This window comes from Loxodonta africana, chromosome 25 (assembly GCF_030014295.1).
Source record: "Loxodonta africana isolate mLoxAfr1 chromosome 25, mLoxAfr1.hap2, whole genome shotgun sequence".
Lineage (NCBI taxonomy): Eukaryota > Metazoa > Chordata > Mammalia > Proboscidea > Elephantidae > Loxodonta > Loxodonta africana.
The window spans coordinates 53,411,196-53,438,777 of record NC_087366.1 but is presented as its reverse complement, the minus strand read 5'-3'; the positions used below and the strand labels follow the sequence as shown (position 1 = coordinate 53,438,777).

The following is a 27,582-nucleotide window of genomic DNA, read 5'->3' as shown; positions in this document are numbered from 1 at the left end:
GACACCCCAGGTCCAAAGGATGCACTCTGCTCCCAGCTTTTCTTTCTTGGTGGTAGGAGGTCCCTTTCTCTCTGCTTGCTTCTCTCTTTTATATCTCCAAAGAGACTGACTCAAGATACAACCTAATCCTATAGATTGCGTACTGCCTCATTAACATAACTGCCTCTAATCCTGCCTCAGTAACATCACAGAGGTTAGGATTTATAACACAGAGGATAATTACATCTGATCACGGAATGGAGGACAACCACATGACACTGAAAATCATGGCCTAGCCAAGTTGACACACATTTTGGGGGGACACAATTCAATCTATAACATTTACCAATGATTATATCTTTTGTAAAAACTGTGACAACCCTACTCTGCGTTTAGAAAAATTAAATTCCATTTTGGCTTATGCCAGTTATTTAACACAAATTTATTTTGTTTGCCTTATGAGTTCTTAGTATTTTGAAAAGGGAAGACAGAGATTAATACCAAGAAAAATAAATAAGCTTAACTACTCTTTCTTTTTTTTTCCCAAGAAAGGTTGGCTAAAAGTCGTTTTCAATTTGAACAGGAAGGATCATCCTGGGTCATCCTGCGCCCACATCCACAGCTCACACCTCACTCGCTCACCTGTGACAGCAGTTACACAACTGTACGCACTTGTCAAAGCTCGTAAAACTGCACATTGAACAGGATGAATTTTATGTATGAAAATGATACCTCAATAAACCTAACTTAAAAAAAGCCAAAATAACTTTTAGAACCACCCTGCCGCCAAAACGCAGACACAGCCCGGTCATCACCGAGGTCTCGGGTTCCCTCAGAGCAACAAGAAGAAGAAAAATCTCCATTTCGTAATTCAGTCAAAAGGTAAATGTCATCTGGCTATTTCAACGAATATGATTCTACAAGTTATTTTTTAACGACCCTTACAGGCACGAGACAGTATGATCCAAAACCAAATACAGCTAACTGAATTACACGTACTCTTTCTTACTTTTAGGAAAAAGAAGTTCCGTAAACTTTCTGTACTGTTGAAAGATCACGGCGCTGTATCAGAATACCAAGATCTATTGAATTTGGGCTGAATCTTGCACAGAAGACGGGTTAATTTACGGTATTAGTTTGTTTTCAGGTCAGCAGCCTGAACTCCCATGAAGACCTTTTTCTGTCCGTTTCATGGTTTTACACCATCTGCTTCAAGAACCTTATCTGCTACAGAAGTACAGCAAGGGATCAAACAAATCAGACAGAAATTTACAGAGCTTAAAGCTACCTCAATCATAATATGTGATTCGAAAATGAAATAAAAATTACAGTCAGTGAAACAGCAAGGTAACTCACCTCAACATCTCAGCAATCTAGAAACTTCCTACACCTGCACCATCAGCAAGGAAAACAGCTTCCTCTTTATAAAGCAAATTACAAATGATGCCTTTGTACCAAAGAAATATTATTAACACTAACAGCACCATCTAGAGTGCCTGTAATTTCTCCAAAAATCTTATACTGCAGGTATTATTATCCCCATTTAAAGATGGTGGTGATGATGGGAGTAACAAATGCCACTAATATTTAGCATGTGACATGTACCATGCTAACTGGTACCTTTACATGTTGTATCTTGTTTCTTCTTCACAGTAACCTTACGAGGTTGTCACTACTATTATCCCACTGCATATATTAAAAAAAAAAAAAAGAATTTAAGACTGATTTAAGAAACAGGTGCAAAGTAAGTCACCCAACTAATGACTGACAGAGCCTCAAATCAAGGCCAGGTTATCTATTGGTCCAAGCCTATGTTTTTCTCATTCCATAATGCCTCTTCCCCTAAAAGAGATCCATTGCTGTCAAGGCAATTCCAACTCATAGTGACGCTACAGCGACTCTACAGAACAGAGTGGATTGCCCTATAGGGTTTCCAAGGAGCAGCTGGTAGATTCGAAGTGCCGACCTTTTGGTTAGCAGCCGAGCTCTTAAACACTGCACCACCAGGGCTCCCCTCTTCTCCTAAGCAGTATTAAAAATACTGCAATGTTATTTTTACTCTTATTACCAGGAAAACAATATGGATTACACATAAATTTTATCCCACTGTAGTGCAAGGCTTCTATTACAGAATGTATCACAATATCACAACATATTGCTATACTTCCTAAAGTGCACTAGTTTACCAGAAGTAAAAACCGTGCACTATACAAGAACGGAAGACAGAGTAGAGCAGTGGTTGGGAGAGGCCACAAATCTACCCAGGGCACCTGCCTAGGTTGTTCACGGGGAAGGAAGGGCATCAGCGAGATCTCCTGTCACTTAAAAAGGCTTCCCCTACATTCTCTGCACGAGAAGGGAGAAGAAAGGCACTTCCTCCCTGGGTCCAGTTTTAATCACCACAATTTGATCAGTTAAGAAGTACTTATGACAGTGTGCCGGGAAGAGTTAACACAGCAGGCCTGAGACTGCTCTCCCCAGGAAGGCTGACTGGCATCTGGGATCTAGGATCTTGAAGGATTCTCACCATTCCCTGATGAGAATGGCTCACTGTGCCTAAACGGTTTGTGCAAATAATATGGTTTATGCTGGGCACCTGCTTTCCTTCTGGGGATCTTGAATTTGGTAGGTGCTAGGCAGAGGCTACCTATGTGACCAAAAAAACCCCAGACTAAACCCACTGCTGTCGAGTCAATTCCGACTCACAGCAACGCTACAGGAAGAGTCTACTTCCAAGGCTGTAAGTCTTTAGGAAGCAGACTGCCATATCTTTCTCCCTCAGAGTGTCCAGTGGGTCCAAACCACTAACCTTTTGGTTAGCTGTTGAGCACTTAACCATTGCGCCACCAGGGCTCCTGATCCTATGTGACCAAGCCCCAACAAAAACCCCAGCACTGCGTCTCTAACGAGCTTCCCCATAAACACCCTTCCGGCGTGTTGTCCCAACTTGCCGGAAGAATTGGGCACATCCTGTGTGACTCCACTGGGGAGGATCTTAGAAGCTTGCACTCGGTCTCCTCTGGACCTCACCCCATGTGCCTTTTCTCTTTGCTGATGTTGTTCTGTATCCTTTCTCAGTAATAAATCATAGCTCTAAACACAGCTATGTGCTGAGTCCTGTGAATGCTCCTTGGGAATCACCAAGCCTGGGAGTGGTGCTGGGGACCCTCTGACACAGACAAACACTTTCGGACCATATTTATAAAATAGCTACTGCTAATAACAGGGCTGTGGAAATCTGCGTATGATTGGCAAAGTCTGTGGAGAGGCTTTACCCCCACTAGCAAGTACCAAGATAAGTTCCCATGCACCCCTGGATTCAGTCATGTGTATTTTCAGTAAGTGATACCCACCAGGAACTCTAGCAGGAAAAGAATCAGGAGACCCTGCTCCAGCACCACCCTCTTCTTCATCTTCTTCAAATTCCAAATTTTCTTCTTCACCAGGTGCTAAAATTCTTCTACATGAAAAAAGAAAAACAGTGAGCTACTAAACTACATGTACTCATCTAAGATATGACCATTGGTCTTTATCCATCTGGAACAAAAGAGGAAGAAGGAAACCCAAGAGTCAGAGAAAGAACTGGATTACAGGACTAACTGTCTACATGAACCACTGACTCCTCTGTGTGAGACCAGAAGAACTAGGTGATGCCCGGCTACCACTACCAAACGTTCTGATCAAGAACATAATAGAGAAATCTTGATAAAAAGGGAGAAAAAATGGAACAGAACTTCATATTCTTAAAGAATCCAGACATACTGGACCAGCTAGGGCTAGAGGAGTCCCCAAGACTATATAGCCTGAGTTGCCCTTCAAACACTGAATTGAAACTATCCCTTGAAGTCAACTTTTAAACTAAGTAACAGTTTAGCTCAGAGAGTAAAGACTGCCACCCTTGAGTATGGTGTTACTTTAAAAAAAAAAAAAAAAATTATATAAGACCATAGGGTCTACAGCTACTGTAAAGCACAGATGACAGGGTTGAGGGTGGGGAGATTAAGTAAACAACTAGAACAGAAATAGTTAAGAATGTTGACACCATGTGAAGAATGTAACCAATGTCACTGATCATTATGTCTGGAAACTGTGGAATGGGAGTGGGTTTTGCTGTGTGTATCTTCACCAAAAACAAAATTAAGGAAAAAAAATTGATCACTGTAATTCACCATATTAACAGGAAAAAAAAAGAGAGAAAATGATTAGATCAAGATCATAGATTCAAGAATATTTGACAAAATTTAACACCAATTCATGATAAACCCTCTTAGTAAACTAGGAATAAAAGGGAATTTCCTTCGTCTGGAAGAATATTCACAAAAAACCTACAGCAAACATCATATTTAACAGTAAGTCATTGAAATGTAATCCCTTAAACCGAGAATGAGACAAAGATGACTTCCACCACATCTATTCAACAATATGCTGTATGTCTGAGAACAGAAACGAGGCAAGAAAAAAAAGGAGGCATAAGGATTTGAAATGAGAAAAAAAAAAAGTGTTTATTGCAGATGACATATTCGCATACACAGACATTCTGAAACAAGCTATAGACAAAACTACTAGAATTCATAAATGAATTTAGCAAGGTCTTTGAATTCAAGGTCAATATAAACCAATTAAGAGTTTCATTTGTTCCAATTAAAACACACCATTTACAACAGCATGAAGAAAAATCATCAAATATCTAGGAGTAAATCTAACAAAAGATGTGTGATTGGAAGGCTCAATACTATAGACGTGTTAGTTTTCCCTAAATTACAGCATCAACACAACTCAAATAAAAATCTCGGCAGTTTTAGCTGGACTAACTCTAAAACATGAGGAAACATGAAGAGCCAAAAAAGGCAGTGCTGAAGGACCAAGAGGGAGGATGGGCACTATCAGACACCAAGGTCTATTATAGATAGCGTAAATAAGACAGAGTGGTAGAGACACAACGAAGGAAAAGTGAAACGGAAAAGAAGAGAAAATCTGTAAGTGTATATATTAACGTGAATAGTTCCGGGAAGCACAATGTGGAGAGAAAAGAGGTGAACTGCAGAACTATAAGTATATTACGTCCCCAGTTAATCTAAAAATCGAAAACACAGAGAAACACTATGTACTGTTTATGCATACAAATCTGTGTGATAAAAGTATTAAAAATGGACTCTACTGATATAAAGGAAAAAAAAAACTACATATACTCATGAGACCTCACGGTTACTCGTTGCCCAGGTAAGATGTCCAATGGTGTTTAAAAAGACAGCAACAACAAAACAGAAATATCTGCAAAATGGAATAAAGTAGGAGGATAAAGTAAGAGGACACATCTGGGTGGTTATTTATTTTACCTTAATGGGACAGGCTGAACATCAAAAGGAAATTCTTTATTATATGTAAGAATATTCTTTAGAACTAGAATAAAATAGAGAAAAAGAAATATGAATTCTTCCATTAATCAGAACCAAAAATTTGATCTTAAAATGACTAATTTTTAATCAATTTCACCATGCATGTTCATGTTTTTAAATTCCCAACCTTACCGTCATTGCAGAACCACAATGCATTTGTCCACTGCAGGTCTCAGCAAAAAGTAAATGTTCATAGTATGCTCCAGGTAGCAGTAAATTTGGAGTACTCTCAGATCTCCAAGGAGAGCTGAAGTTTTAGAGTCTCAGAGCCCTCATGGAAACTGAACCCCAAAATAATTCTCCTGTGTACAGGGGCCTAGGTGAGACACAAGACACCCAGAGAAGGTGAATACCTCCTCCCTGGAGTAGTTTAATAACACATTCACATCTGATCCTATGTCCTAAGTGGATTTCCCAATCCCACCTAACCGGTAAAGTTTGCAGTAGCAAGGTTTTAATTCTCAGGTTCCTTTTCTGAAAAAACGTATTAAAAAAAAAAAAGTTGCCGTGGAGCCGACTCTGTCTCACGGCAACCCCAAGTGTGTCAGAGTAGAACTGTGCTCCACAGGATTTTCAGTGGCTGACTTTTTAGAACTTGATTGACAGTCCTTTCTTCTGAGGTATCTCTGGGAGACACAACGTGCTCAGCTATTAACCGGAAGGTTTTATGTTTGAGTCTACAGATACACACACACACACAAAGTTTTATTATAAAATGTATACACACACAAAGATGGGTTTATCCTCAAGAGAAGTCTTTAAACATGGTAACACCTCCCATATTCTAGTTGTTGTCGATAAATATTTCAATAATTTTATTCAGGCATCTGCTCCTAAAGAAAGATGTTCTCCAGCTCTGGCTACCTCTAGAGAGGTACTGTAAGTATGTAATTAAATGCTTCATTTCTGGCTTATAGGTTCCCAGTAACTTTACCTGCAATTATATCATTGTGAACTAACAGCGTTAACTGGACAATTCAAAGGCTCCCGTGATTTTGTACTCAACGTACTCAGTTTCTCTAATTCTGGAGTCCTGTAGTTTAGAATTAAAACGGGTATGACATATTGGCATCCCAAAGGAGAAAATTCCAAGAGCGTAGGTTGCAATTACATGACTGGCTTCAATAGGAGCCATATTTATTTATCAGGTTCCTTATATGTACTTCTACCAAATCCTCCCATGAGAGAGAAGTCCAGACTTGTGTCTAAATTCCCATTCACTCTTATTTTTCTCTCTCTCCTTCCAGCTCTCACCCTCTCCCTTCCTTTCTCTTTCTTTCTTCTTTTCAAACAGGCATTGAGTGCCCATAATACTCCCATCACTGTTTTGGGTGATAAAGACACGGCAGTGATCAACACAGACGAGTTCTTGTCTTTATATATGGAATTTAGACTCTAGTCAAGAAAAAAAAAAGGCAGACAATAAATAAGCCAACAAGATAATGGAAGATCACGCTTAGTGTTTAAGGGTACAAACAGAGCGATTATGTAAGTGGACTAGGAGAACTTTAGCTATGGTGGACAAAGAAAGCCTTTCCAAACTCAATTGTTAGAAGACATCTGAGCCAAAACCAAGGATGAGAGGAACCATCCACAAGGAGCTGGGGGGACAAGGGCTTTTCCGGTATTAGAGAATAGACTAGACCAACAACAAAAGCTCTGGAGCAGGGACTAGTTTAGCTTGTTCAAGGAACAGAAAAGCTGACATCTGATAAGCAAGGAGGAAGTGGCAGAAGACGCAAGTTAGAAGGTATGAAATCAAATCCTTGCCTTACAATTATGCCATATGGCTTGAGCATTCACATAGCTACTCCGAATCTCAGTTTCTCCAATTCTAAACTGGGAAAACCACTTCCTCCACAGACTCATGAGAGAATTAAGAAAGGCATATGAAAAGGCATGGGAAAAGTTAAATTCTCATACAAACACAAGCCTGAGTTATTATACGGTAACTCAGCCCCTCCACAGTTTTCCCTCTCTAGCTGACTAGAATCTTAGAATTTTCAGATCTCACTAAGAAGCACAGCTTTTTAAATTATAAGAATATCCCTTCTAGATGTGGCTCATGATGGTTCACTGTGAGTCAACTATTAATTAAACTCAATAAATATCAACTAGTCAGTTCCATAGTATTGTGCTAGGTACTGAGGCGGGGGTGGGTGACAAAAAAATAAGAGACCATTATCCTCTATACCAGCAACAACAGCACAGATACTCTTGATAATAAGAAAAACGGGAAACCAACTCATAAAATATGTGTAAAATAGCATCAATAAAAAAGTTTAAAGCTGTATCAGTAAGAATATCACATTTTATTGTAATGCGAGAATAAAACAGTATTTTCTTTCTTCAGTATCAATGCTTTGAAAAGGAAACGTTTGTCTTGACATAGCATCCTCTCATTAGTTTGCATTTATAAGTACAGAGCATATCAGATATTTAACGTATTGTGGAAATTTAGAAGGAAAAAAAAAAAACAAATCCTCTCCCACTTCCTGCAGCTGGAAGTTTTCATTTTCACCAATACGGATATAACAGTTTCTCCTGTCTTTTTGGAACAGGGTCCTACCATAAACTTTACATAGGGTTTTCCTTCCACCAATACTAGTGACTTAGGAGATTCAGTGATGCTTCTAAAGAGACTTTAGGAGTGGTTTAGACAAGAGGAGAAGCAAGTTGATCATTTTGTAGAAGGTATTATCATGAGCAAATCATGGGTTGGTAACTGGTTAATTCAGGAGAGCTCACACACTCAGGACCAACCTCTGATGCACTCTGTTAGTAAAATTCCACATTGCCAGCCTGCTGTCACAGAGCATGGACCTACCACCTCCTGAAGCTCACACTCTAAAAACCACACATTTACATTCCTTCAAAAAGCAGTATTAAATTAAAATCACTTGAAAAGACACAGTCAATTCCGACTCATGGAGACCCCACGTGTGCAGAGTAAACTGCTCCATAAGGTTTTTAAGGCTATAACCTTTCAGAAGCAGATTGCCAGGGTTGTCTTCCAAGGGACCTCTGCGTGGGTTCAAACCACCAACCTTTCAGCTAGTGGTCAGGCACTTAACTGTCTGCGCCATCCAGGGGCCAAGAAGAGAAAGTGCAAACGAAAATCATTATATAAATTCAAGATGTAAAAAAATGAATCCCAATAAAAGTATCTTCAATTTCCAACCCTGCTCTGAATCTTAAAAAAACAAAAGAGGAATAGAAGAGCAATGCAGATCTTAGTCCAGCCTTCCACTAACATCTGGGTCAATAACCTCGAACGGGCCTGGACTCAAGAGCTATGGCATTTAGGAGTGATGTCAGCACTGCCCAGTGTCATCATAGCAGACTGCAGTGGAAAGAACATAGGCTTTTGGGTCCTGTAGCCCAGGGTTCACACCCAGTTCTGGCGTTTACAAGCTCTGAGTTCACGGGCAAGTGTCGATGTTGTCATTATCGACAGGCAGCTGAAATGATTTATGTGAGCACCTAGCATAAAGCTGCTACTCTAAAAATGATAACCATTATTAGCAATACAAGATCCGGTAAGGTAATAGGAGAAATGTTTAACCATGTTTATAAAAAGTGATAATAAATATCTAAGGATAAATGGTTTACAATCTTTACACTCATCATACGTATCTGTAAGAATCTTAATATTTTTTTGGAAACAAACTGAAAAAGACTAATGGAAAACAGTGACTAGCTAAGGATAGCCAATTATTCTTATCATTAAAAAAAACAAACTATGGTATTCTTCAGAACAACTATATAACAGAGATCCTAATATGGTTATAATTTCTTATTTAAAGCCAGCAATGTGTGTTTTTCTTAAAATAATCTTATAAATGTTGTTGTTAGTTGCTATCAAGTCAGCTCCGACTCATGGCGATCCCATGTGTAACAGAATAAAACACTGCCCGGTCCTGCGCCATCTTCACAATGGCTGGCATGCTTGAGTCTGTTATTGCAGCCATTTTGTTATCTGAGTGTCTTGCAACCTAGCGGGTTCATCTTCCAGCACTAGATCAAGCAATTTTCTGTTGTGATCCACACGGTTTTCACTGGCTAAGTTTCAGCAGTAGATTGCCAGGTCTTTCAAATACCCTGCTGGTGTCTGAAATACCAGTGGCATAGCTTCCAGCATCATAACAACAAACAAGCCACCACAGTACAACACACTGACAGCAGAATCCTACATATAGCCAGCCACAAAAGACTATACGGTGTATAATTCTATTCCTATGACATGTCCAGAACAGGCAAATTTATAGACACAGAAAGCAGACTAGTGGTTGTCTAGGGCTAGGAATTGAGGAGCCGGGGGGAAAGGGAGCATGACACTAACGGATGCAGTATTTCTTCTGGAGGTAATACATACGTCCTAAAACTGACTGTGGTTGGTGGCACAACTCTGGGAAGCTACTAACAACTACTGAATGGGTACAATTTACATAGGTAACTTACATGGTATGTGAATTATAGCCCAACAAAGCTCTTATAAAAAATAATCTTACACAAAATATTTGTTAATGCTTAGAAAATGTCATAAAATAAAATTCCAGGTACAACAGTTAAAAATTTGTGACAAATTTTGCATTATTTCATTGGCATTCCTATATACCATGGATCCAGGTAAGAACTATTATTTCTGAGTACCAAATTATGTTTCTTCTAACAAAAAGCTTCTGATCATGAGTACATAAAGTAACCATATTATTAAAATTATATGGTTCCCCATAATTCTTGCCATCTGCAGCAGGATAGTGTTCAGAAGACATGGAAAAAATCTGGTTACCTAATAACTGTAGAAAAACCACCAGAGTAACAACAAATCTACTACGTAGTACTGTTTTTCTGTTACTTTCCTCTACCAACACAAACAATAGAAATTAGATCCTCCTCAGTACAGACTAGGAGAATTCCTCTCTCGTTCTGGGGCTGCAATTATAACCACATTGTTCCTACTTCAAAAAAAAAAAAAGCCCAAACCCATTGTCCTTGGGTTGATTCCGACTCATAGCAACCCTATAGGACCCTACGGGACAGAGTACAGGACCCCATAGGACAGAGCACAACTGCCCCAAAGGGTTTCCGAGGAGCGGCTGGTGGATTCACACTGCTGACATTTGTGGTTAGCAGCCACACTCCTTAACCACTGCGCACTTCAAATAACACGTTTCTTTGTCAGGTCTGCTGTAAAATAATTAGAAACTGGCAGTTTATGGAATCTACATCAACATTCTCTTTAGTTCTTAAGAGATAAATTGTATCTTGAGCCTCTTACCTGAAGCACAGCAATGGTGAAGGATGATACTAGTGTGAAATGAACACAAGACTGGTCAGAGTCTGAGACTTAGGCCCTGCTCTGCTACCAAGGGTCTGAGTGACAAGGGCCAATTATCTAATCCCTTCTGTCAAATGTAAAGTAAGAGAATTTGACTAAATGGCTCTTAAGACTCTTCTGTTCTAAAATACTATGATTTTATGTTCCCTACCCAGAAATTGGACTTAAAAAATGGATACGTAATCTACTGTTCCCAACTTACATGAAAATAAGAAGTTGTGCAGTCTTGACTCAACAAAAGAAGAGGATATTGACTTAAGTTCATTTAATCCTATAATCAGTCTTGGACTTTTGTCCATATTGCACTCACTTCCCCAAGGAGAATATTCATTTGAACCAGCAAAAAAGCTTTATTTGGCAGCATCCAAACCATCAGAACATTTAAAGGTGTTATTTACTTGAAATAAGTTTTAAAGAAGGGAAGGGACTATGGGGCCAACAAGGAAATATTCTGCAGAACAGTTCACACAGCCGGGCTGCAGTTTTCATGACATATAGAATAAACAGGCATCAATGACTGAAACTTCACATTCTCTAGGAGACTCTACTATAAATGTTTACCAAAGTAATTACTCTTAGTAAAGGGATTAAGACAAAATAAAGGCTAATACATACTTAGATGAGGTACAAACTAGCACCAAATAATTTTCCGTATCCTATAATGAAAGTGAGATTCAATCATTTTTATAGGAATTATGAAAGCACAAAAAAAATCACATGGGACCAGACATTAACAAAAATGAATCAAATGTGAAGACATGCTAAACAATCTTAAGGTCTGGATTAAATATTTTTCTACAGAAATGTCTCTAAAAAACAAAACTTACTTGGTTCCAGCTTCTTCAGGTCCTCCAGTTTGAATTCTTCTCGGGACTGTGTGGACTAAAGTGAAAACACGCAGATCACATGTTTTTATTACAGAGATTTCACTGCACTTCCATTACCCAGAAACACCCTATGTCTTTTAAGTAGAAAAAGCAAAATATTCAAAAAGTAGCCAAAATAAAGGAATCTATTTCTTGATTTCAAGGTTTAAAATGGAAAGTCACAAATTAGTTTTGTTTGTTTTTGCATTCTTCAAAATATTCAGGCTACCAGTAACAGAAAAAAGTTGAAATCATGTATTTCCACAGTATTACTGTACCTGATGAATTCCTATTGTTATAAAACTCCTCTGAGGCGATACTTGCAGCTTAAATACCTATTATCTTATTAGAATCTTGCAGAACATTTTCTTTTCCTTTTATTAGGAAAAAAACCCAAAAACTTATTTACCTGTAAAGCTGCACTTCGTAATTCCAAGCATGTTGCAATTTTGCCTATGGTTTTCTGTAGGCAAAAGAAAAAACTATAAATACCCAAAATATTACAACTGTTTTAAAAAATCAAGTTACTTTTTACCCATGAGATCTGTAATTCTTTTAAATAAGTTAAATTTTCTTTCTTTCCAACATCTTGCAGACGTCAGAGAAGAGTAACAGGTGGTCAAAGGCGGGCTACGGGAGACAAGGTGAGCGTACCTTCTCTCCTGCCCTAACTTGCCACGACCAATCCACCAATCGTAAATCGCGTTTGCTTTGGCAACACCTTCAGATATGATTTAAAGCGCCTTCCTGACATCTTTTTCAAGACTCGCTTTCTCTTCTTCTGCATAATGCCTGAAATTCACTGAGAAACTTAAAAATGAAAATACCTGAAAGTTAGCACAATGGTAGAGAATTCTGGCTTAAGTTCAAGCTTGACTTGTCTAATGAAAAACACAGGCAATATTAAGCAAAATCACTATTTATGATGAATGATGGCAAATTTTACAGTCAGGTCTGTTTTACATCCTATAGTAAACTACAACATAGCTATCAATGACAGGGTATAGTCCTTGCTCTTAATCAGCTCAGATTCTACTATGTGAGGTAAGAAAAGCAAAGGTACCTGGGTCTGCCATTACGTGTCCTGAAGAAACAGAAAAGCAGTTGGTGTTAGGAATGAAACCCCAGCGATGAGGAGGATTTCTAAAACTAAAGAATTTGGAAAACAACTAACAGAGGAATTTGTTCTTACTTTAACAGTAAATTACACAGAAGTTTTTTGAACAGAAGAGTGACTCTATCAGAGTTGCCCTTTAAGAAAATTATTGCGATCACCATACACATGGGTTGAAGCAGAAAACGGAAATGATAGAAGGTAAGATCCATCTGGTTATTTCACCTGTCCAGGTAAAAGGTAATCAGAACAGGAGTGACTACGGTGGAAATAAAAAAGAGGAGACCCCAAGATCAGGCACATGAATTACGCCCATCAAAAACACTGAAGTCCTTCTAAAAGAGACCTTTCTTAAATTCTTATTAGAAAGAAACCAATGTCTAACCCGAGAGGGACATATTTATGCTGATATTTGCAACGCCTGAACAATGAAATCTTTGGGGGGAAAATGGCATGTTTTTCTAAATGTACTGACGACTTACAAAAGTTGAGTAAATTGGATTTGATAGTTTTCTCTTCGGTGAATTTTTCTCGGGAGGTAAATGAGGTGCCAAGAGGAGTTACAAGTACCATCCTGACCACTGGTGCTTAGTCCAGGGGGCGCTGGACAATCCCTGTGTCCAATACGCAGCTGGTAGGGAAACTCACAAAGTAAACCGCTGCTAAGCAAGACGTGACTCTCAGCCAAGGAACAAGTAATAGTATTTAACTATCCCTAAAACCTTTAAAAATTCTTTTCAATCCCAGCATAACACTTTAGAAAATGTCCAATTAATTTCCGAAGACATTATATTTAAATATAGTAACAGACGGAGTCAAGATACTCAGAATAGATCTATTTACCTTCTCAAATAGCTTTTGCCTAAAAACCAGCAATAGTCTTTCCTCTATAAAATTTCATATCCTCAGGTTGTTGTTGTTCAAATATACGATTAAAATCTGACAAAGCCAGTAAATACTTTTAAACAATAATAATGATAATAAATATTATCATTATTATTATGGCTAAGTACTGAGCACTAAGTGGCAGGCTCTCCTAAGTGATTCACAAACAATTAATATATTTAATCCTCGCTATAACCCTACTGAGTTAGATACTATTTCCCCCATTTTACAGATGTGAAAACTGAAGCACAGAGAAGTTAAGTGACTTGCTCTAGATATCAATGTCTTCCCTATAACAAAACAGTGTATTTATGTTTAACATGGTTTAGTACAATTTACCAATTTTTGTATTCTTTCACCTTTGTTTTTTGAAAAGGATTTTGTCTGTATTAAGTGAACTGTATCAGTGTGTAAGTCTTTAAAAATATTAGTTAACTCCTTTTCCTTCTTTACCATAAAATCCATTTGATTTGAGATGTTCAAGATTTAAGGCAAAATTCTGTAGCTTTATAACTCGGACTGTACTAATAAACTATTTTAAATTTAAACGTTTCTTCAAGTTAAGCAAAAGCAACAACTATTTATCCAGAATCCACTGAAGTATGGCAAAATACCAACAGGCAGTATTCATAACTATTTTAAGGGACCACACCCAACCTCAGTATTAAAAAAGGCGTGAAACACTGTCATTTTCATCTGTAGGAGTATCTTTTCAAACACGCAGCATTTAATTTTTTTTTAACATTGATGTCAAAATCAAGTGCTTGTGTCTATAATTAAACTTCACCTTTCTTAGACACAAATGGTTAGAAAATAAGAAGCACAAGGTCATGTGTGCAAAGTGTAAGTATTGATTATTAACTATTGTGCAATAAGACTAAACACTAAGTGAAGTTAAGTTTTAGAAAGATTTAGATTATTAAATTATTCAAATTAACTGCTTATATCCAGTATGATACAGAAGTGGAAAATGTCCTCATTTTCAGAATATTAGCTGTTTTACTTAGTAATTGCTAAGGAAAATGACAACTCAAAAAGAGTAGCAGATGACAAAATGGAATAAAAACGGACAATTAAAAAGCTAAATTAACTTTCTAGAATGTATTCAACTTATCTAAGGAAAATAGATTTAAAAAAAATACACACAGTTAAAGCAGTATAGCCTCACTTATCCTAAGTTTTTCAGATTTAAAGAGCCAGGCATCTGCTGTCTAAGTGGGAGAGGGAGGATGGGAGGTGGGTGGGAGTAGAAAGGGGGAAACCTACAAAACATAAAACAAGCTTGTATGCTGGAATTCTCCTTACCACCAAATTTGATTCAAAACAGAGAAAAATTTTCTAAGCACCATGAGACAGGACATTCTAGTCTATCCAGAAACTTACATGAGAAAATCTACTACACCAAAGCAGGGAATTCAACGGAATGAATGCTTCTGGCAGCTATTCTTTGGCTACTAAGCCCAGTGGTTATAATGACAGAACTATTGAGAACTGAAATGAAAGCTAAATCAGCTAATCATGGGGGAGGGTCAAGTAAGAATGATAAACTTTTGTATTTTAGACCAGAATGAATAGAGAATCTATAACCAAACCAAAACCAAACCCAGTGCCGTCGAGTCAATTCCGACTCATAGTGACCCTATAGGACAGAGCAGAACTGCCCCATAGAGTTTCCAAGGAGCGCATGGAGGATTCGAACTGCTGACACTTTGGTTAGCAGCTGTAACACTTAACCACTACGCCACCAGGGTTTCCGGAGAATCCATATGAAGTGTTAATACTATTTATCACCAATTAATAGAGTTTAGAGAGATTAGTAGTTCTGCTTTAGAGTTCTCATGGTTTCAAACAAATACTGTGAAGATGTACACAAGCTACCTCTCTCATAAATTAGGATTTATCTGTCTTAAATAGTAATCGTATATAAATGCCAATAACCTAAGATCCAAAAAAGCATTTACTCATCAAACATTTTTGAGAGCTCTCTGTGACTAGACAATAAAGAGCATTCTAGAGAGAGAGCTCTTCAGAAATACGGAGAGTTTAAAAAAAAATTTTTTTTTCAGTATCCCACAAACTACCGTATGGTTGGAATCATTCTAAAATTTGCCACTGCCACAAAAAATTTAAAATATTGAGTATAAAGAATATAATTTAAAATAGGAAACATAAAGAATAATTTTGCTTACAACATTGTTCTCCATTTTCCTCTTTTGAGGAAAACACAATCAAGTTTCCTCTCCTTGGCTTACATGTTAAGTCTGGCATTCCATTAACTTTGCAGACCCAATGGTTTATATCAAAATTTCTGATAATATCCAGTAATATGTTCTAAAAAGGGGGAGGGGGAACTTCCAAAGACAAATACATTAAAGAAACAGTGCATACCAATAAAAAAAAACCTAGACATACACATTAGCATATTAAAAGTCCTGAGAAGGTATAAACTCTGTTCAAATAACATCTATTATATTTTCAGAGCCAATGATCCCCAGAGCACATCTGGGCAATTCTTGTGTTCCAACCACATATTAACTTGGAGCCTTTGATGACTTTTTCCTTCTGTGACATTCAAATAAGGCCTAATGTGAATAAGAGGTTTTTGGCCCACTGTGAATTTTTTTTTCCTGTATTTTTAAAGGAAATTAAACTTTTAAATGCATATAACTTGCTTTATATTTATAATGTCGTACAGAGTTTGGGAGTTCTTCTCCAAGCCCAAGGAATAGGCAGGCAGGCAGGCACAGGCTCTCTCTGTAGTCACAACCGGCAGCCACAAATGCCTCCTAGGCAGGTTATTATAAATTAACAAATACCTCAGAAATCAGGCCTCTAGGAGAGGAGGAGGCGCAGAATGCTTCAAAGGTAGAGGTCGTTGGGAGAAGTGGGGGTACCTTTTAAGATCATTTAGTGTTATCTAATCGCTTGTTTCCCATATAAGGAAACTGAGGCCCAGAGACAGAGCCAGGATTCAAGACTGGGTCTTTTGTCTCCAGATTTCAGGGTACTTCCCCCAGGTCAGGCTTCCCTTCTGGTCCTTCTGGAGTATAAGACCTTGAGAAGGGGCGGGTGGTTGTAACCAAAGATAAATTACAAAAACAGAGGCAGCCAGGTGGCTGTGAAGGAACAGCTATACGTTATGGGGCGGCATTATTTTAGCCTTAGAAAGCATTAAGGAAAAGTTCATTTTTTTCATCGGTCGAATTATCATCCTAAAACGAGGCTCATTTCTCTATAGTTTTTTGTCTGCTTGTTTGTTTGTTTTTGGTAATTTTAGTTTGTTTTGGAAGGGCAAATTATATTTAAGGTCATGTTGCTCACAGGTCCCATAGCTAAGCAATCGATGGTGGAGACAAAGCATTTAAGCAACTCAAGGCAAAAAGGTAATTAAAATATGGGTTTGTTCAAAACATTTTTAATTTCCTAAGTTTCATTTTTTCGTACTCATAACATCCTGTTACCTATCAACTTATACACTCAGATATTTCAGATGCTGGTCATCAAAATTTAGGTGTTTTAACTCTCAATTCTGTGACGCCAGCTGGTCATTTTCTAATCAATTCCCAGGTAGATTTCACAAATCGATCATTTCCTCTGTGGCTGTTGTTTTCCAGGGCGAAAATCCCACATCTCCTAAATCTAGGGAGATGTTCTAACAAAAGGTTACTCTACTCCAGGCAAGTCTCTGGGTCTGGAACCTAAAGATTTCCAGAAAGGCTAAAGAAAGATCTCTCAGTGCTCTGAGAGTGACAGCTTATCTTCCACAGAAGAAACCGATCCTGATAAATAGCAAATTCTAATTGGAAGTGCTCACAATGCACGCTAACACCCCAAACAAACAAGAAACAAAAAGACCAACTAAGTTCCTGAAGGCATAAATGACAGATGATGCTGTTATGGTAGATAGTAGCATTTACAAAAGAAAAAAATACCTTGTCTAATCGTAGCAACATGTTTTTTGTAGGTCCAAACACTTAAAAAAATACAAATTTACTAACTTGTGCAAGACATATGACTAACCCTTATCACTAAGTGCTCCCCCCAAACTCCTACAACAGACTAAAAAAAAGTCTGTTTAGAGGTACTTAAATTATGTGCAAAAAGGGCCTCCTACCGCCCACCTACCCTTTATGCAGAAAAAAAAGAAAGAATAAAAGCAAATTAGATATCCAGAGTTTTCGCTTTTTTTTTTTTTTTTTAGCAGAACTTTACCACATGGAGATGTAAGCCAAAGACTGATACAATTCTTTGCTTTATCTACAAGATAGAGAACTGACTTAACACTGGATACTTTGAACCAGGGGAAAAATGGGAGTTGTTTCCTCCCGTTTCTTCCCACTCCTTCAGAGTAAAGCTTCCTAAAGTATCTCATTTTTCATAATCTCGAGTAGTACAGGGAATCAACTTGACACATGGAAATTTTAATTCAAGGAGAAAGAGCACCATTGGAACATTTTGCAACACTATGCATTTATTTTGCTGATGGATTCTTATGCCAAATTCTTGACTTGAACAGTCATGGGTTTTTTTTGTTTGGTTGGTTGGTTGGTTTGTTTTTTATTGACAGGAAGTAGAGAAGCAGTTTAGAAAGTTCAAGGTTAAACAAGTGTTGAGGTGGGATGTTATTACTTACAACCCTTCTGTTTCCCCCAAGTGACCCTGGACAAACTCCAGTCTCTGGGTCACCCTTGACTCCCACCCCAAGCAGAGTGCGGATGGCCGCTACTAAAGTTAAACAAAGTCTAGATGGCTTGTGCTGGGCTGCACTGAATAAACCCATTAAGTGACAGACCACACGATACCTCTAAATGATCACCTCCCGATAAAAATTCAACTCAGGCAAAGCATAACTAGTATCATTCTTTTTACGTAGAAGTATAACAGGTTTTTGTTGTTTGTTTTTTGCTTAATGGACTCAAAAGACAGAGCCCTTTCCATCTGGGATCTGATACAGCAAGAGATTCTTTCATGGTACCTTTTGTTCTTCTGTGAACTCAGAATTATTGTGTTGAGCTTGGGCCTCTTTTTGTAGGTGTCTTGCTAATCTGTAAGAAGAAAAAACACATCTTTTTCAATTGAAAGAAAGCAAGTTATTTCAAGTGCAACAGGGGGAAACGAATCTTTTAAAAAGCAAACAGTGATGTACAGTAGTGCTTTATTGTTTTCAAAGTATGAATCTATATTATCTTCAGAATCAAACTCTTTATACAAAGATGACGAAAATAAGATATAACACTTTTCATACCATTTCACGGGGACAAATTTCAGCTCCACGCAGTAAAAACTGTATCTTAGAGCTGGAGAAAATCTCAGAGGGCATCTAATCCAACTTCCTTTAAACGCATGAATCTCCTCTAAGACAAGCCAATAGGCAGTTGTCCAGATTCTGCTTAAACACTTCCAGTGATAATACCAATAATAATAAATAGTACCAGCTAGAAATACTTTGTCGTTAAATTTCTGATAACACTCTCTCAAATTATGCCTTCTTGGAGAGACTTTCCATGGAAAATAAAGAAAACCCTCTATAAATCAGACATGGAAATCACTGTTTACCCAGCAAACATCAGACTTAAGAGAGCGGCTAGGGTTCAAGTGAGTTTTCAAGGATGGATCTACGTCACTAGCCCAAGTTCCACAGTGAGGATTCAAAGCTATTTCAGAGAAAGGAAAAACCGTAACTCTTATAACTAAACAATAAAACATGAAATAAAACAATGGGCAAAGGGTTTTGCAACAATAACAACGATCAAAAAAGGGGGGCTGATAGACGCTGATACTAACTAGACATAACCAATCATCTCATGGGGTTAGTTTTTCTGGTTTGGGGGCTCAGGGCTATTGTCTCTCAGGACAATCCAGTCCATTGGCATAATACACTTCTTAAAGTTTGTGTTCTATCTCCCAGTATGGTTTGTGTCTGAGGCCTTAAAAGCTTACTAGCGGCCATCTGAGATACAACTATTGGTTTTTATCTGTCTGGAACAAAAGAGAAAGAAGGAAACCCAAGAATCAGAGAAGGAGCTGGGCTATGGGACTAACCACCTGCATGAACCACTGCCTCCTCCGCCTTGAGACCAGAAGAACTAGATGGTGCCCAGCTACCATACTGAGCATTCTGACCAGGAACATAATGGAAAAATCTTGTATAAAAAGGGAGAAAAACATGAAACAGAACTTCAGATTCTTAAAGAATCCAGACATACTAGACCTATTGAGTCTGGAGGAGTCGCTGAGACCATGGCCCTGAGTTGCTCTTCTCACCTTGAATTGAAACTATCCCCTGAAGTTACCTTTAAACTAAGTGTCATGGATTGAATTATGTCCCCCCAAAAGTGTGTGTATCAACTTGGTTAGGGCATGTGTGGTTGTCCTCCATTTTGTGATTGTAATTTTATGTTGGGAGGATTAGGGCGGGATTGTAACACCACCCTTACTCAGATCACCTCCCTGATCCAAGATAAAGAGAGTTTCCCTGGGGTGTGGCCTGCACCACCATTTATCTTTCAAAAAGATAAAAGGAAGGGGAAGCAAGCAGAGAGTTGGGGGCCTCATACTACCAAGAAAGCAGCACCGGGAGCAGAGCGTGTCCTTTGGACACAGGGTCCTGCACCTGAGAAGCTCCTCGACCAGGGAAGATTGACGACAAGGACCTTCCTCCAGAGCCAACAGAGAGAGAAAGCCTTCCCTCTGGGGCCGACACCCTGAATTTGGACTTGTAACCTACTAGACTGTGAGAAAATAAATTTCTCTTTGTTAAACCATCCACTTGTGGTATTTCCGTTATGGCAGCACTAGGTGACTAAGACACTAAGTAACAATTTAGCCCAAACAGTAACGACTGTCACCCTTGAGTACTGTGTTACTTAAAAAAAAAATTACATAAGACCAAAGGGTTAACAGCTATTTTAAAGCATAGATGAGAAGGCTGGGGGTCAGGGAGATTCAGTAAATGGAAGTGAAAAAACTAGAACAGAAATATGACACAATATGAAGAATTTAACCAATGTCAATGATCATTATGTCTAGAAATAGGGAATGGGAGTTTTGCTGTATCTATAAAAAATAAAACTAAAAAAATAATAAAATTAAGAAACATTTCTAAAGTCAGAGATAATAAATGGTGAAGACGGGATTTGAAATAAAAAAAAAAAGGGGGGGGTGAAGGATTCAAATAGACATTTCTCCAAAGATACAAAAATGGTCAAAAAGCACATGAAAAGATGCTCAGTATCATTAGTTGTTGTTAGCTACTACAGAGGGCCAGCAAAAAAATACAAAGACCCTCAACAAGATGAACTGACACAGTGCCTGCAACAGGGGGCTCAAGCACAACAACAAATTACGAGGATGGCGCAGGATCGGGCAGTGTTTCGTTCTGTTGTACGCAGGGTCACTATGAGTTGGAATCGACTTGATGGCACCTAACGACACCACCACCATAGAGTCAGTGACCTATGAACTCACAGTGACCTGTGTATAACAGGACGAAACACTGCCCAGTCCTGGGCCATTTCCATGACTGGCTGTAGATTGGACCACTGTGACCCATAGGGTTTTCACTGGCTGATTTTCCTAAGTAGGTCACCAGGCCTTTCTTCCTAGTTCTTCTTAGTCTGGAAGCTCTGCTGAAACCTGTTCAGCGTCATAGCAACATGCAAGCCTCCACTGACAAGATAGGTGTTGGCTGCATATGAAATATATTGCCTGGGAATCAAACTCAGGTCTCCCACATGGAAGGTGAGAATTCTATCACTGAACCACCACTGTCCCCTCATTAGCCACTAGGGAAATGCAAATAAAACCACAATGATATTACCACTTCACACCCACTAGGATGGCTATAATTAATCACAAGCGTGGTCAAGGATGTGGCGAAATTGGATCCTTCATACATTGTCAGTGGGACGGTAAAATGGTGCAGCTGCTTTGGAAAACAGTCTGGCAGTTTCTCAAAAAGTTAAACATGGAATTACCATTATGACCCAGCAATTCCACTTCTAGGTACATACGCAAGGGAACTGGAAGCATGTTCACACAAAAACTTGTATACAAATGTTCACAGTAGCATTATTCATAATAGCCCGAAAGTAAAAACAACCCAAATGTCCTTTGACTGATGATAAACAAAATGTGGTATATTCACACAATGACATTTTATCCAGCTATAAAAAGGAATGAAGTACTGATACATGCCACAACATGAACGAATCTTGAAAATATTATGCTGAGTGGAAGGGTGCCAGACACAAAAGGCCACATATTGTCCCAAAGAAGGAAATCCACAGAGACAGAAAGCAGATTAATGGTTGCCAGGGGATGGGAAAACAGGCGAATTAAGAGTGGCCGCTAACAGGTACAGGGCTTCTTTTCGGGGTGACGGAAATGTTCTGCAGAGCGGTGATGGTTGTACAACCCTGTGAACACACTAAAAACCACAAAGTTCAGATTTAAAATGTGAATTTTATGTTGTGCGAAATTTACCTCAGCGAAGAAGTTTCCGGGGGGTGGGGGAGGTAGATAGCTCAAGGGATTGAAACAATACTTTGTAGTACATTCTCTAACTCACAAAAGAATTTGAACATATCATTCCCAAGCATACTACACTAAGGGGGCAGGAATACAAAGGGTAGCAAGTGCTAGATTTTCTACCAAGTGAATTGCAGGAGGCAGTTCCACAAGTTTCCAAAAATGGTACCAGATGTGAGATTTCTGTTCTATGCAATCATGTCTCTAAAGATCAGGAATAAAGTTCGTTACATTCAATGACCTCTATCAAATCTATGAAAGGTTTTGTGAGGTTTACAATTAAAAGTTACCCAAACAATTTGGTCTTTGTCCTTGGTTCCTCAGAGACATCCTCTAAAACCCTGCAATTTCTCCAGTATCTGAAGGATCTGTGATGACGGCTCCAGACCACACCTACCTAACAGGTTCTGTTAATGAACGGTGTCAGGTAGGGGCTGGCCATGCCAGAAAGACCCATTATGTGATATCAGCTGACCTCTGAGATGGGGGCATGAGAAATTATCAATCATACCTACATAATAAGGCCCCAAAACAGGCTCTGGACACTGAAGCTCCATGGGCTTCCTGGTTGGTGAAAGACCACACACAAAAGAGGGTAGCACATCCCTTTTTGGGACATGGAAGCTCCTTCCAGACCTCGCCCTATGTGTCCCTTCATTTGTATCCTTTTTGCTATAATAAACTGTTAATGGTAAGTATAACATTTTCCTGAGGTCTGTGTGTCATTCTTAAGATTACTCAACCAAAGACATCAATCAGGTCAGAAGTAAGGAGGGGCCCTGGGAACCTCTTAGCTTTTGGCTGACATCTAGAGCAACCCCACGTACAATGGGATGGGACCCTTGTGATCCATGGGGTTTTCACTGGCTGATTTTTTTGTAAGTAGATCTTCAGGCCTTTCTTCCTAGTCTAAGCCTGGAAACTCTGCTGAAACCTGTTCAGTATCATAGCAACACACCTGCCTCCACTGACAGATGGGTGGTGGCTGCGCTTGAGCTGCGCTGGCAGGAAGTCAAACCCAGGTCTCCCGCACGAAGGCGAGAATTCCACCACTGAGCCACCACTGCCTCCTGAGAATTTACCATGTGACCCAGCCATTCCACTCCTGGGTAAGAGAAGTGAAAACATGTATCTACAAAAACACGTGAATGTCTCTCGTAGTATTACTAACAGCCAAAAACCAGAAACAACTACCCCATCAACTAGGGCATGGATACAAAGAATGCGGTATCTCATACAGTGTAACAGAGCTCCGCAATAAAAAAGAACAAAGTACTGATACCCTGGTGAAGGACTAGTTTTTTCTCCCAGTCTGTCCTAGGCTCTTCTGTTAAACACAATAAAAGTATCTTGAAGATGTCAAACTGCTCTAAAGCTTCTACATGCTTACTCTCCATGCTTTATTATCTCATTTCACACTCGTAACTACCTGCAGACCAGCCCTTATCTGTGGATCCCACTTTGGGTACCGAAACCAAAAACCAGATCTGTTGCTGTCGAGTTCATTCAGACTAACAGCGACCCTACAGGACAGAGCAGAACTCCCCCTAGGGTTTCCAAGGCTGTAACCTTCACGGAAGCAGATTCCTACACTTTTCTCCCACAGAGCGGCTGGTGGATTCAAACCACTGGGCCTTTTGGTTAGCAGCCAAGTGCTTTAACCACTGAGCCACCAGGGCTCCTTATACTTTGAGTAGTACTGATATAAAGTATGGTGAAGATGACTACAGATAGGTACTATCCAGTCTTCGGACTCATCCATTCAATGAACAAATATTTATTGTGAATCCGTGTTCTAGATAAACACCTCTGGAGTGATCCCGTGAACGTGTGATTCGAAGCAACAGTTCCTGCATGGCTCAGCCATAAGTTAGGAGCCACGTATTCCCAGGTAGCTGAAAAGAGGTGACTTGCTAAATGGAGGGATTTTTTATTGACCATGTGTATTTTGGCTAACAATTTTAATTTTGACATAATTTGTCTAAATCTTCCAACAGTGTTTTAGCATCAACTCCTTTATGTTCCCACAGCATACTCCTAAATTCATCTGTTCAACAAGTATCTACTGATAGCCTAATGCTACTCTGGACATCAAGCATACAGCAGAGAATGAAAGAGAGTGCCCCCTCCCCAACAGTCTGCCCTCAGAGAGCTTACATTCTAGGAGCAGAGACAGTAGACAAAAAGAACACGTAAAATATTTTAGATGGTGGTAAGTGCTAATAGAAAAACTGAAGCCCTGTGCGGGGTAGGATGTGCAGGACTGATGTAGAAGGAGTGGGGATGGACTGCAGAAGGCCTCACTGATGGGGTAACATTTGAACAAAAATCTGAAGTAGGTGACCAAGCAACCCAAGTAATGCAAGGAAGAATGCCCTTGATGGAGAAAAAGTAAGACAGAAACCCTACGGCAGAAGCATGCTTCATGGCGTTAGGTGCCATCTAGTGACTTCAATCTGTAGTAACCCCAAGTGACAGAGCAGAACAGGCACAGGGTTTTCTAGGATGTAATCCTTACAGAAGCAGATCGCCAGGTTTTTCACTTGCAAAGCCACTGGGTGGGTTTGAACTGCCAACCTTTTGGTTAGCAGCAGGGTGCCTAACCTGTTGTGCCACCAGGGCTCCTCAGGAGTGTGGCAGCACTTACTGTTTTCACACTTCAGTAACAGCATTTCACAATTATACTGAAATCCTCCATTAGACTCTCAGCGCTCTGAGGAGAGAAATCATATCTCACTCATCTTTGTATCCCGGCCGTTACTGCTGAGTGATGGCATGGCTTGAGCTACGGTACTTTGTATCACATCATGATCCTACAAACACCTGTACTTCCTCACCCAACACTCCCTAATAAACCTGCCCCTCGATGTTGTATGGCTATAAAAACACTGCTGCTTACCCAATTAGATATCCCAATCATTCTAGACACTTACTCCATCTTCACTCTCAATATTCATTCAGTCAGCGACTAAATCCTGTCAATTTTCGTTTTCATCATTATCCAAAAAATGACCGCTTTCGAGACGATTCCGACTCATAGTGACCCTATACGACAGAGTAGAACTGCCTCATACGGTTTCCAAGGAGCAGCTGGTGGATTTAAACTGCCAACCTTTTGGTTAGCAGCCAAGCTCTTAAACACTGCACCACTAGGGCCCCTTCATCATTATACCCAAAACCCAAACCCACTGCCGTTGAGTCGATTCTGACCTATAGCAACCCTACAGGATAGAGTACAATTGCCTCCAAAAGTTTCCAAGGAGCAGCTGATAGATTCAAACTGCTGACCTTTTGGTTAGCAGCCAAGCCCTTAAACACCATGCCACCAGGGCTCCAATTTATTTTACTAATTTTTTCATTCATAAACTCTGCCCCATAAAATTCCCAAGGAGCAGCTGGTGGACTGGAACTGCTGACCTTCTGGTTAGCAGCCAAGCTCTTAACCACTATATCATCAGGTACCCTCTTCATCATTATCCCAATGCCACTGAGTTGATTTCTTTATACTAGGCCCCAAACGGTCTCTTCCACCCCAGCCTTTCCTCCTAAACAGATAAATCCAGAGGTCAGCTTGCCTTCGCTTCTGCATAAACTAATTTAAAATTCTTGACCTTATTTTATATGCAGCCCGTATATTTGTAAAATTTAAGCCAATCTTTACAATTGTCTATTCAAAGTTGACACTGATCATTTTTATAATTATGGGAATATTCTGTATCATGAGGAGCCCTGGTGGCACAGTGGTTAAGCACTCAGCTGCTAACTGAAAGGTCGGCGGTTCAAACCCACCAGCTGCTCCACAGGAGAAATATGTGGCAGCCTGCTTCTGTAAAGACTTACAGCCTTGGAAACCCTATAGGGCAGTTCTACTCTGTCCCATAGGGTCACTAGGAGTCTGAATTGACTTGACAGCAATGGATTTTTTTGGTATTCTGCATCATGAAGTTCATAGGTTAGAACTGAGGTTCAACAATGGATTTGTACGTGCCCTGAGGTTCAACAATGGATTTGTACGTACCTATCTATCACCTTCATTCATATGTTTCTAGAAATTCCAACTAAACAGCTTGCATACTCAAGTTTGCTTCGTAATTTCAATTGGACATGGTATTCTTCACTTTCCATTGTGAGGGCTGCTGCGGGAGTGACAACAGCTGCTAGGTCCCACGCCACCACAGGCGAGAGGCAGCTTTATATTTCTGAGTATGCAGTTTTAAGTTAACACACAGACTGAGTATACACAGGTGCTCACTTTCCAACTGGCTAAAGCATGAAAGGCTATGATTTCTGGTAAGAAAGGAAATCCTCTAATTGTCCAATTCACTTTATAGAATTACCGTCAACACATGTTAAACAGAGCATCCTAAGTACTATGTAGTAGAGAAAATAGGATTTGGAATAAAAAAATCCCAAATTTTGGTGGTGTAGTTTTGTGACCCTGGGGTAATCTCTTTAACCTGAGCTTCAGTGTCCTCATTAGGAGAGTGATATTCTCACTGCATAGCTGCGGGAACACGTAAAATCGTCTGAAAGTGCAAAATGGCCCAGAGCACAGGGCTTTTTGAAACTACAGGCAATTCAAAGTCAGCAGGATTGGGGAAAGATCTATACACTTAAATGATCTCAACTATCAGATAAAAACAAGTAAGTACTGTGGGGAAAGGGTAAGAATTCAGCTCTTCCAAGTACCAATTCTGCATTCTTTCCAGAAGACACTGGAAAAAAAAAAAAAAAGGTTTTTCTCACTCATGTTTCATGCTTAGTAAAACCTCCAACAATAACTCGTTTTAAACCAGTAAGTAATAAACGGCATCCGTTTACAAACAATACCATTTTGGTGGACAGTTCTTATTTTCCAGGAAATGTGCAAGAAACCAGGCAAGACTGTAGATTTACATAAATCTTGTCTTTTAATTTAAAAAACTTCCCTGAAGTTTTGTTTTGTTTTTGCCCCGGGAAACCAGAAAGAACTGGGACTCCAGTAAGGAGACCAGTACTCACACGTACCCCGCAGCTATATATTCTACACAGGAAAAGGAGGAGGGACCCAAGGAGGGCGTGGTGGCTCCTGTGTATTAATTCACATTTTACTCTCTTCTGTTCACATCCTGCGCGGACTCCACCCAAAGCAACTCTGCGAGGGGGTGGGTGGGACTCCCAGCCTAGCAAATAACAGTCCCAGAAAGCGAAAGGGAATCGAGGTGAATAGTGAAAACACGGCTCACTAGACAGAGGTGGAGAAGGGGCGCGAGGGGGAGCCTTCTTTTGGCAGGAGCAGCAGCCTTGGCCTCGCTGCTTCCTAGGGGTACCCCCTCCCCTCAATGGCAACCAGCTCTCTCGGGTCCCCCACACGGGGGGAGGAAGACAGGCACTCGCACAGGGCAAGGGCACCCATCCCTGGAGCGTGGGCGGAGAACACCCAACTACTCCTCAGAGATTTTCAAAGAGAAATCACGGGGCGGCGACCAGAAA

General features: G+C 39.6%; 1 protein-coding gene across 6 annotated transcripts in view; it reads right to left on the bottom strand.

Moving 5' to 3' along the window:
• Positions 1 to 27,582, bottom strand: part of AIDA (axin interactor, dorsalization associated) — a 42,459-nt gene that overhangs the window by 14,307 nt on the left and 570 nt on the right. For 2 of the 6 annotated variants that reach the window (XM_023549372.2, XM_003410948.4), the window contains exons 2-6: positions 18,557 to 18,626; positions 11,992 to 12,045; positions 11,544 to 11,598; positions 5,316 to 5,379; positions 3,333 to 3,439 (exon numbers count right to left, since the gene is read on the bottom strand). In XM_023549372.2, coding sequence (XP_023405140.1) covers positions 3,333 to 3,439; positions 5,316 to 5,379; positions 11,544 to 11,598; positions 11,992 to 12,045; positions 18,557 to 18,626 — 350 coding nt within the window. Of the gene's footprint in view, positions 1 to 3,332; positions 3,440 to 5,315; positions 5,380 to 10,656; positions 10,686 to 11,543; positions 11,599 to 11,991; positions 12,046 to 12,236; positions 12,393 to 12,645; positions 12,667 to 18,556; positions 18,633 to 27,582 lie in introns of those variants that run through there. The other 4 variants (XM_023549374.2, XM_023549375.2, XM_023549373.2 and 1 more) reach the window with 4 other exon arrangements.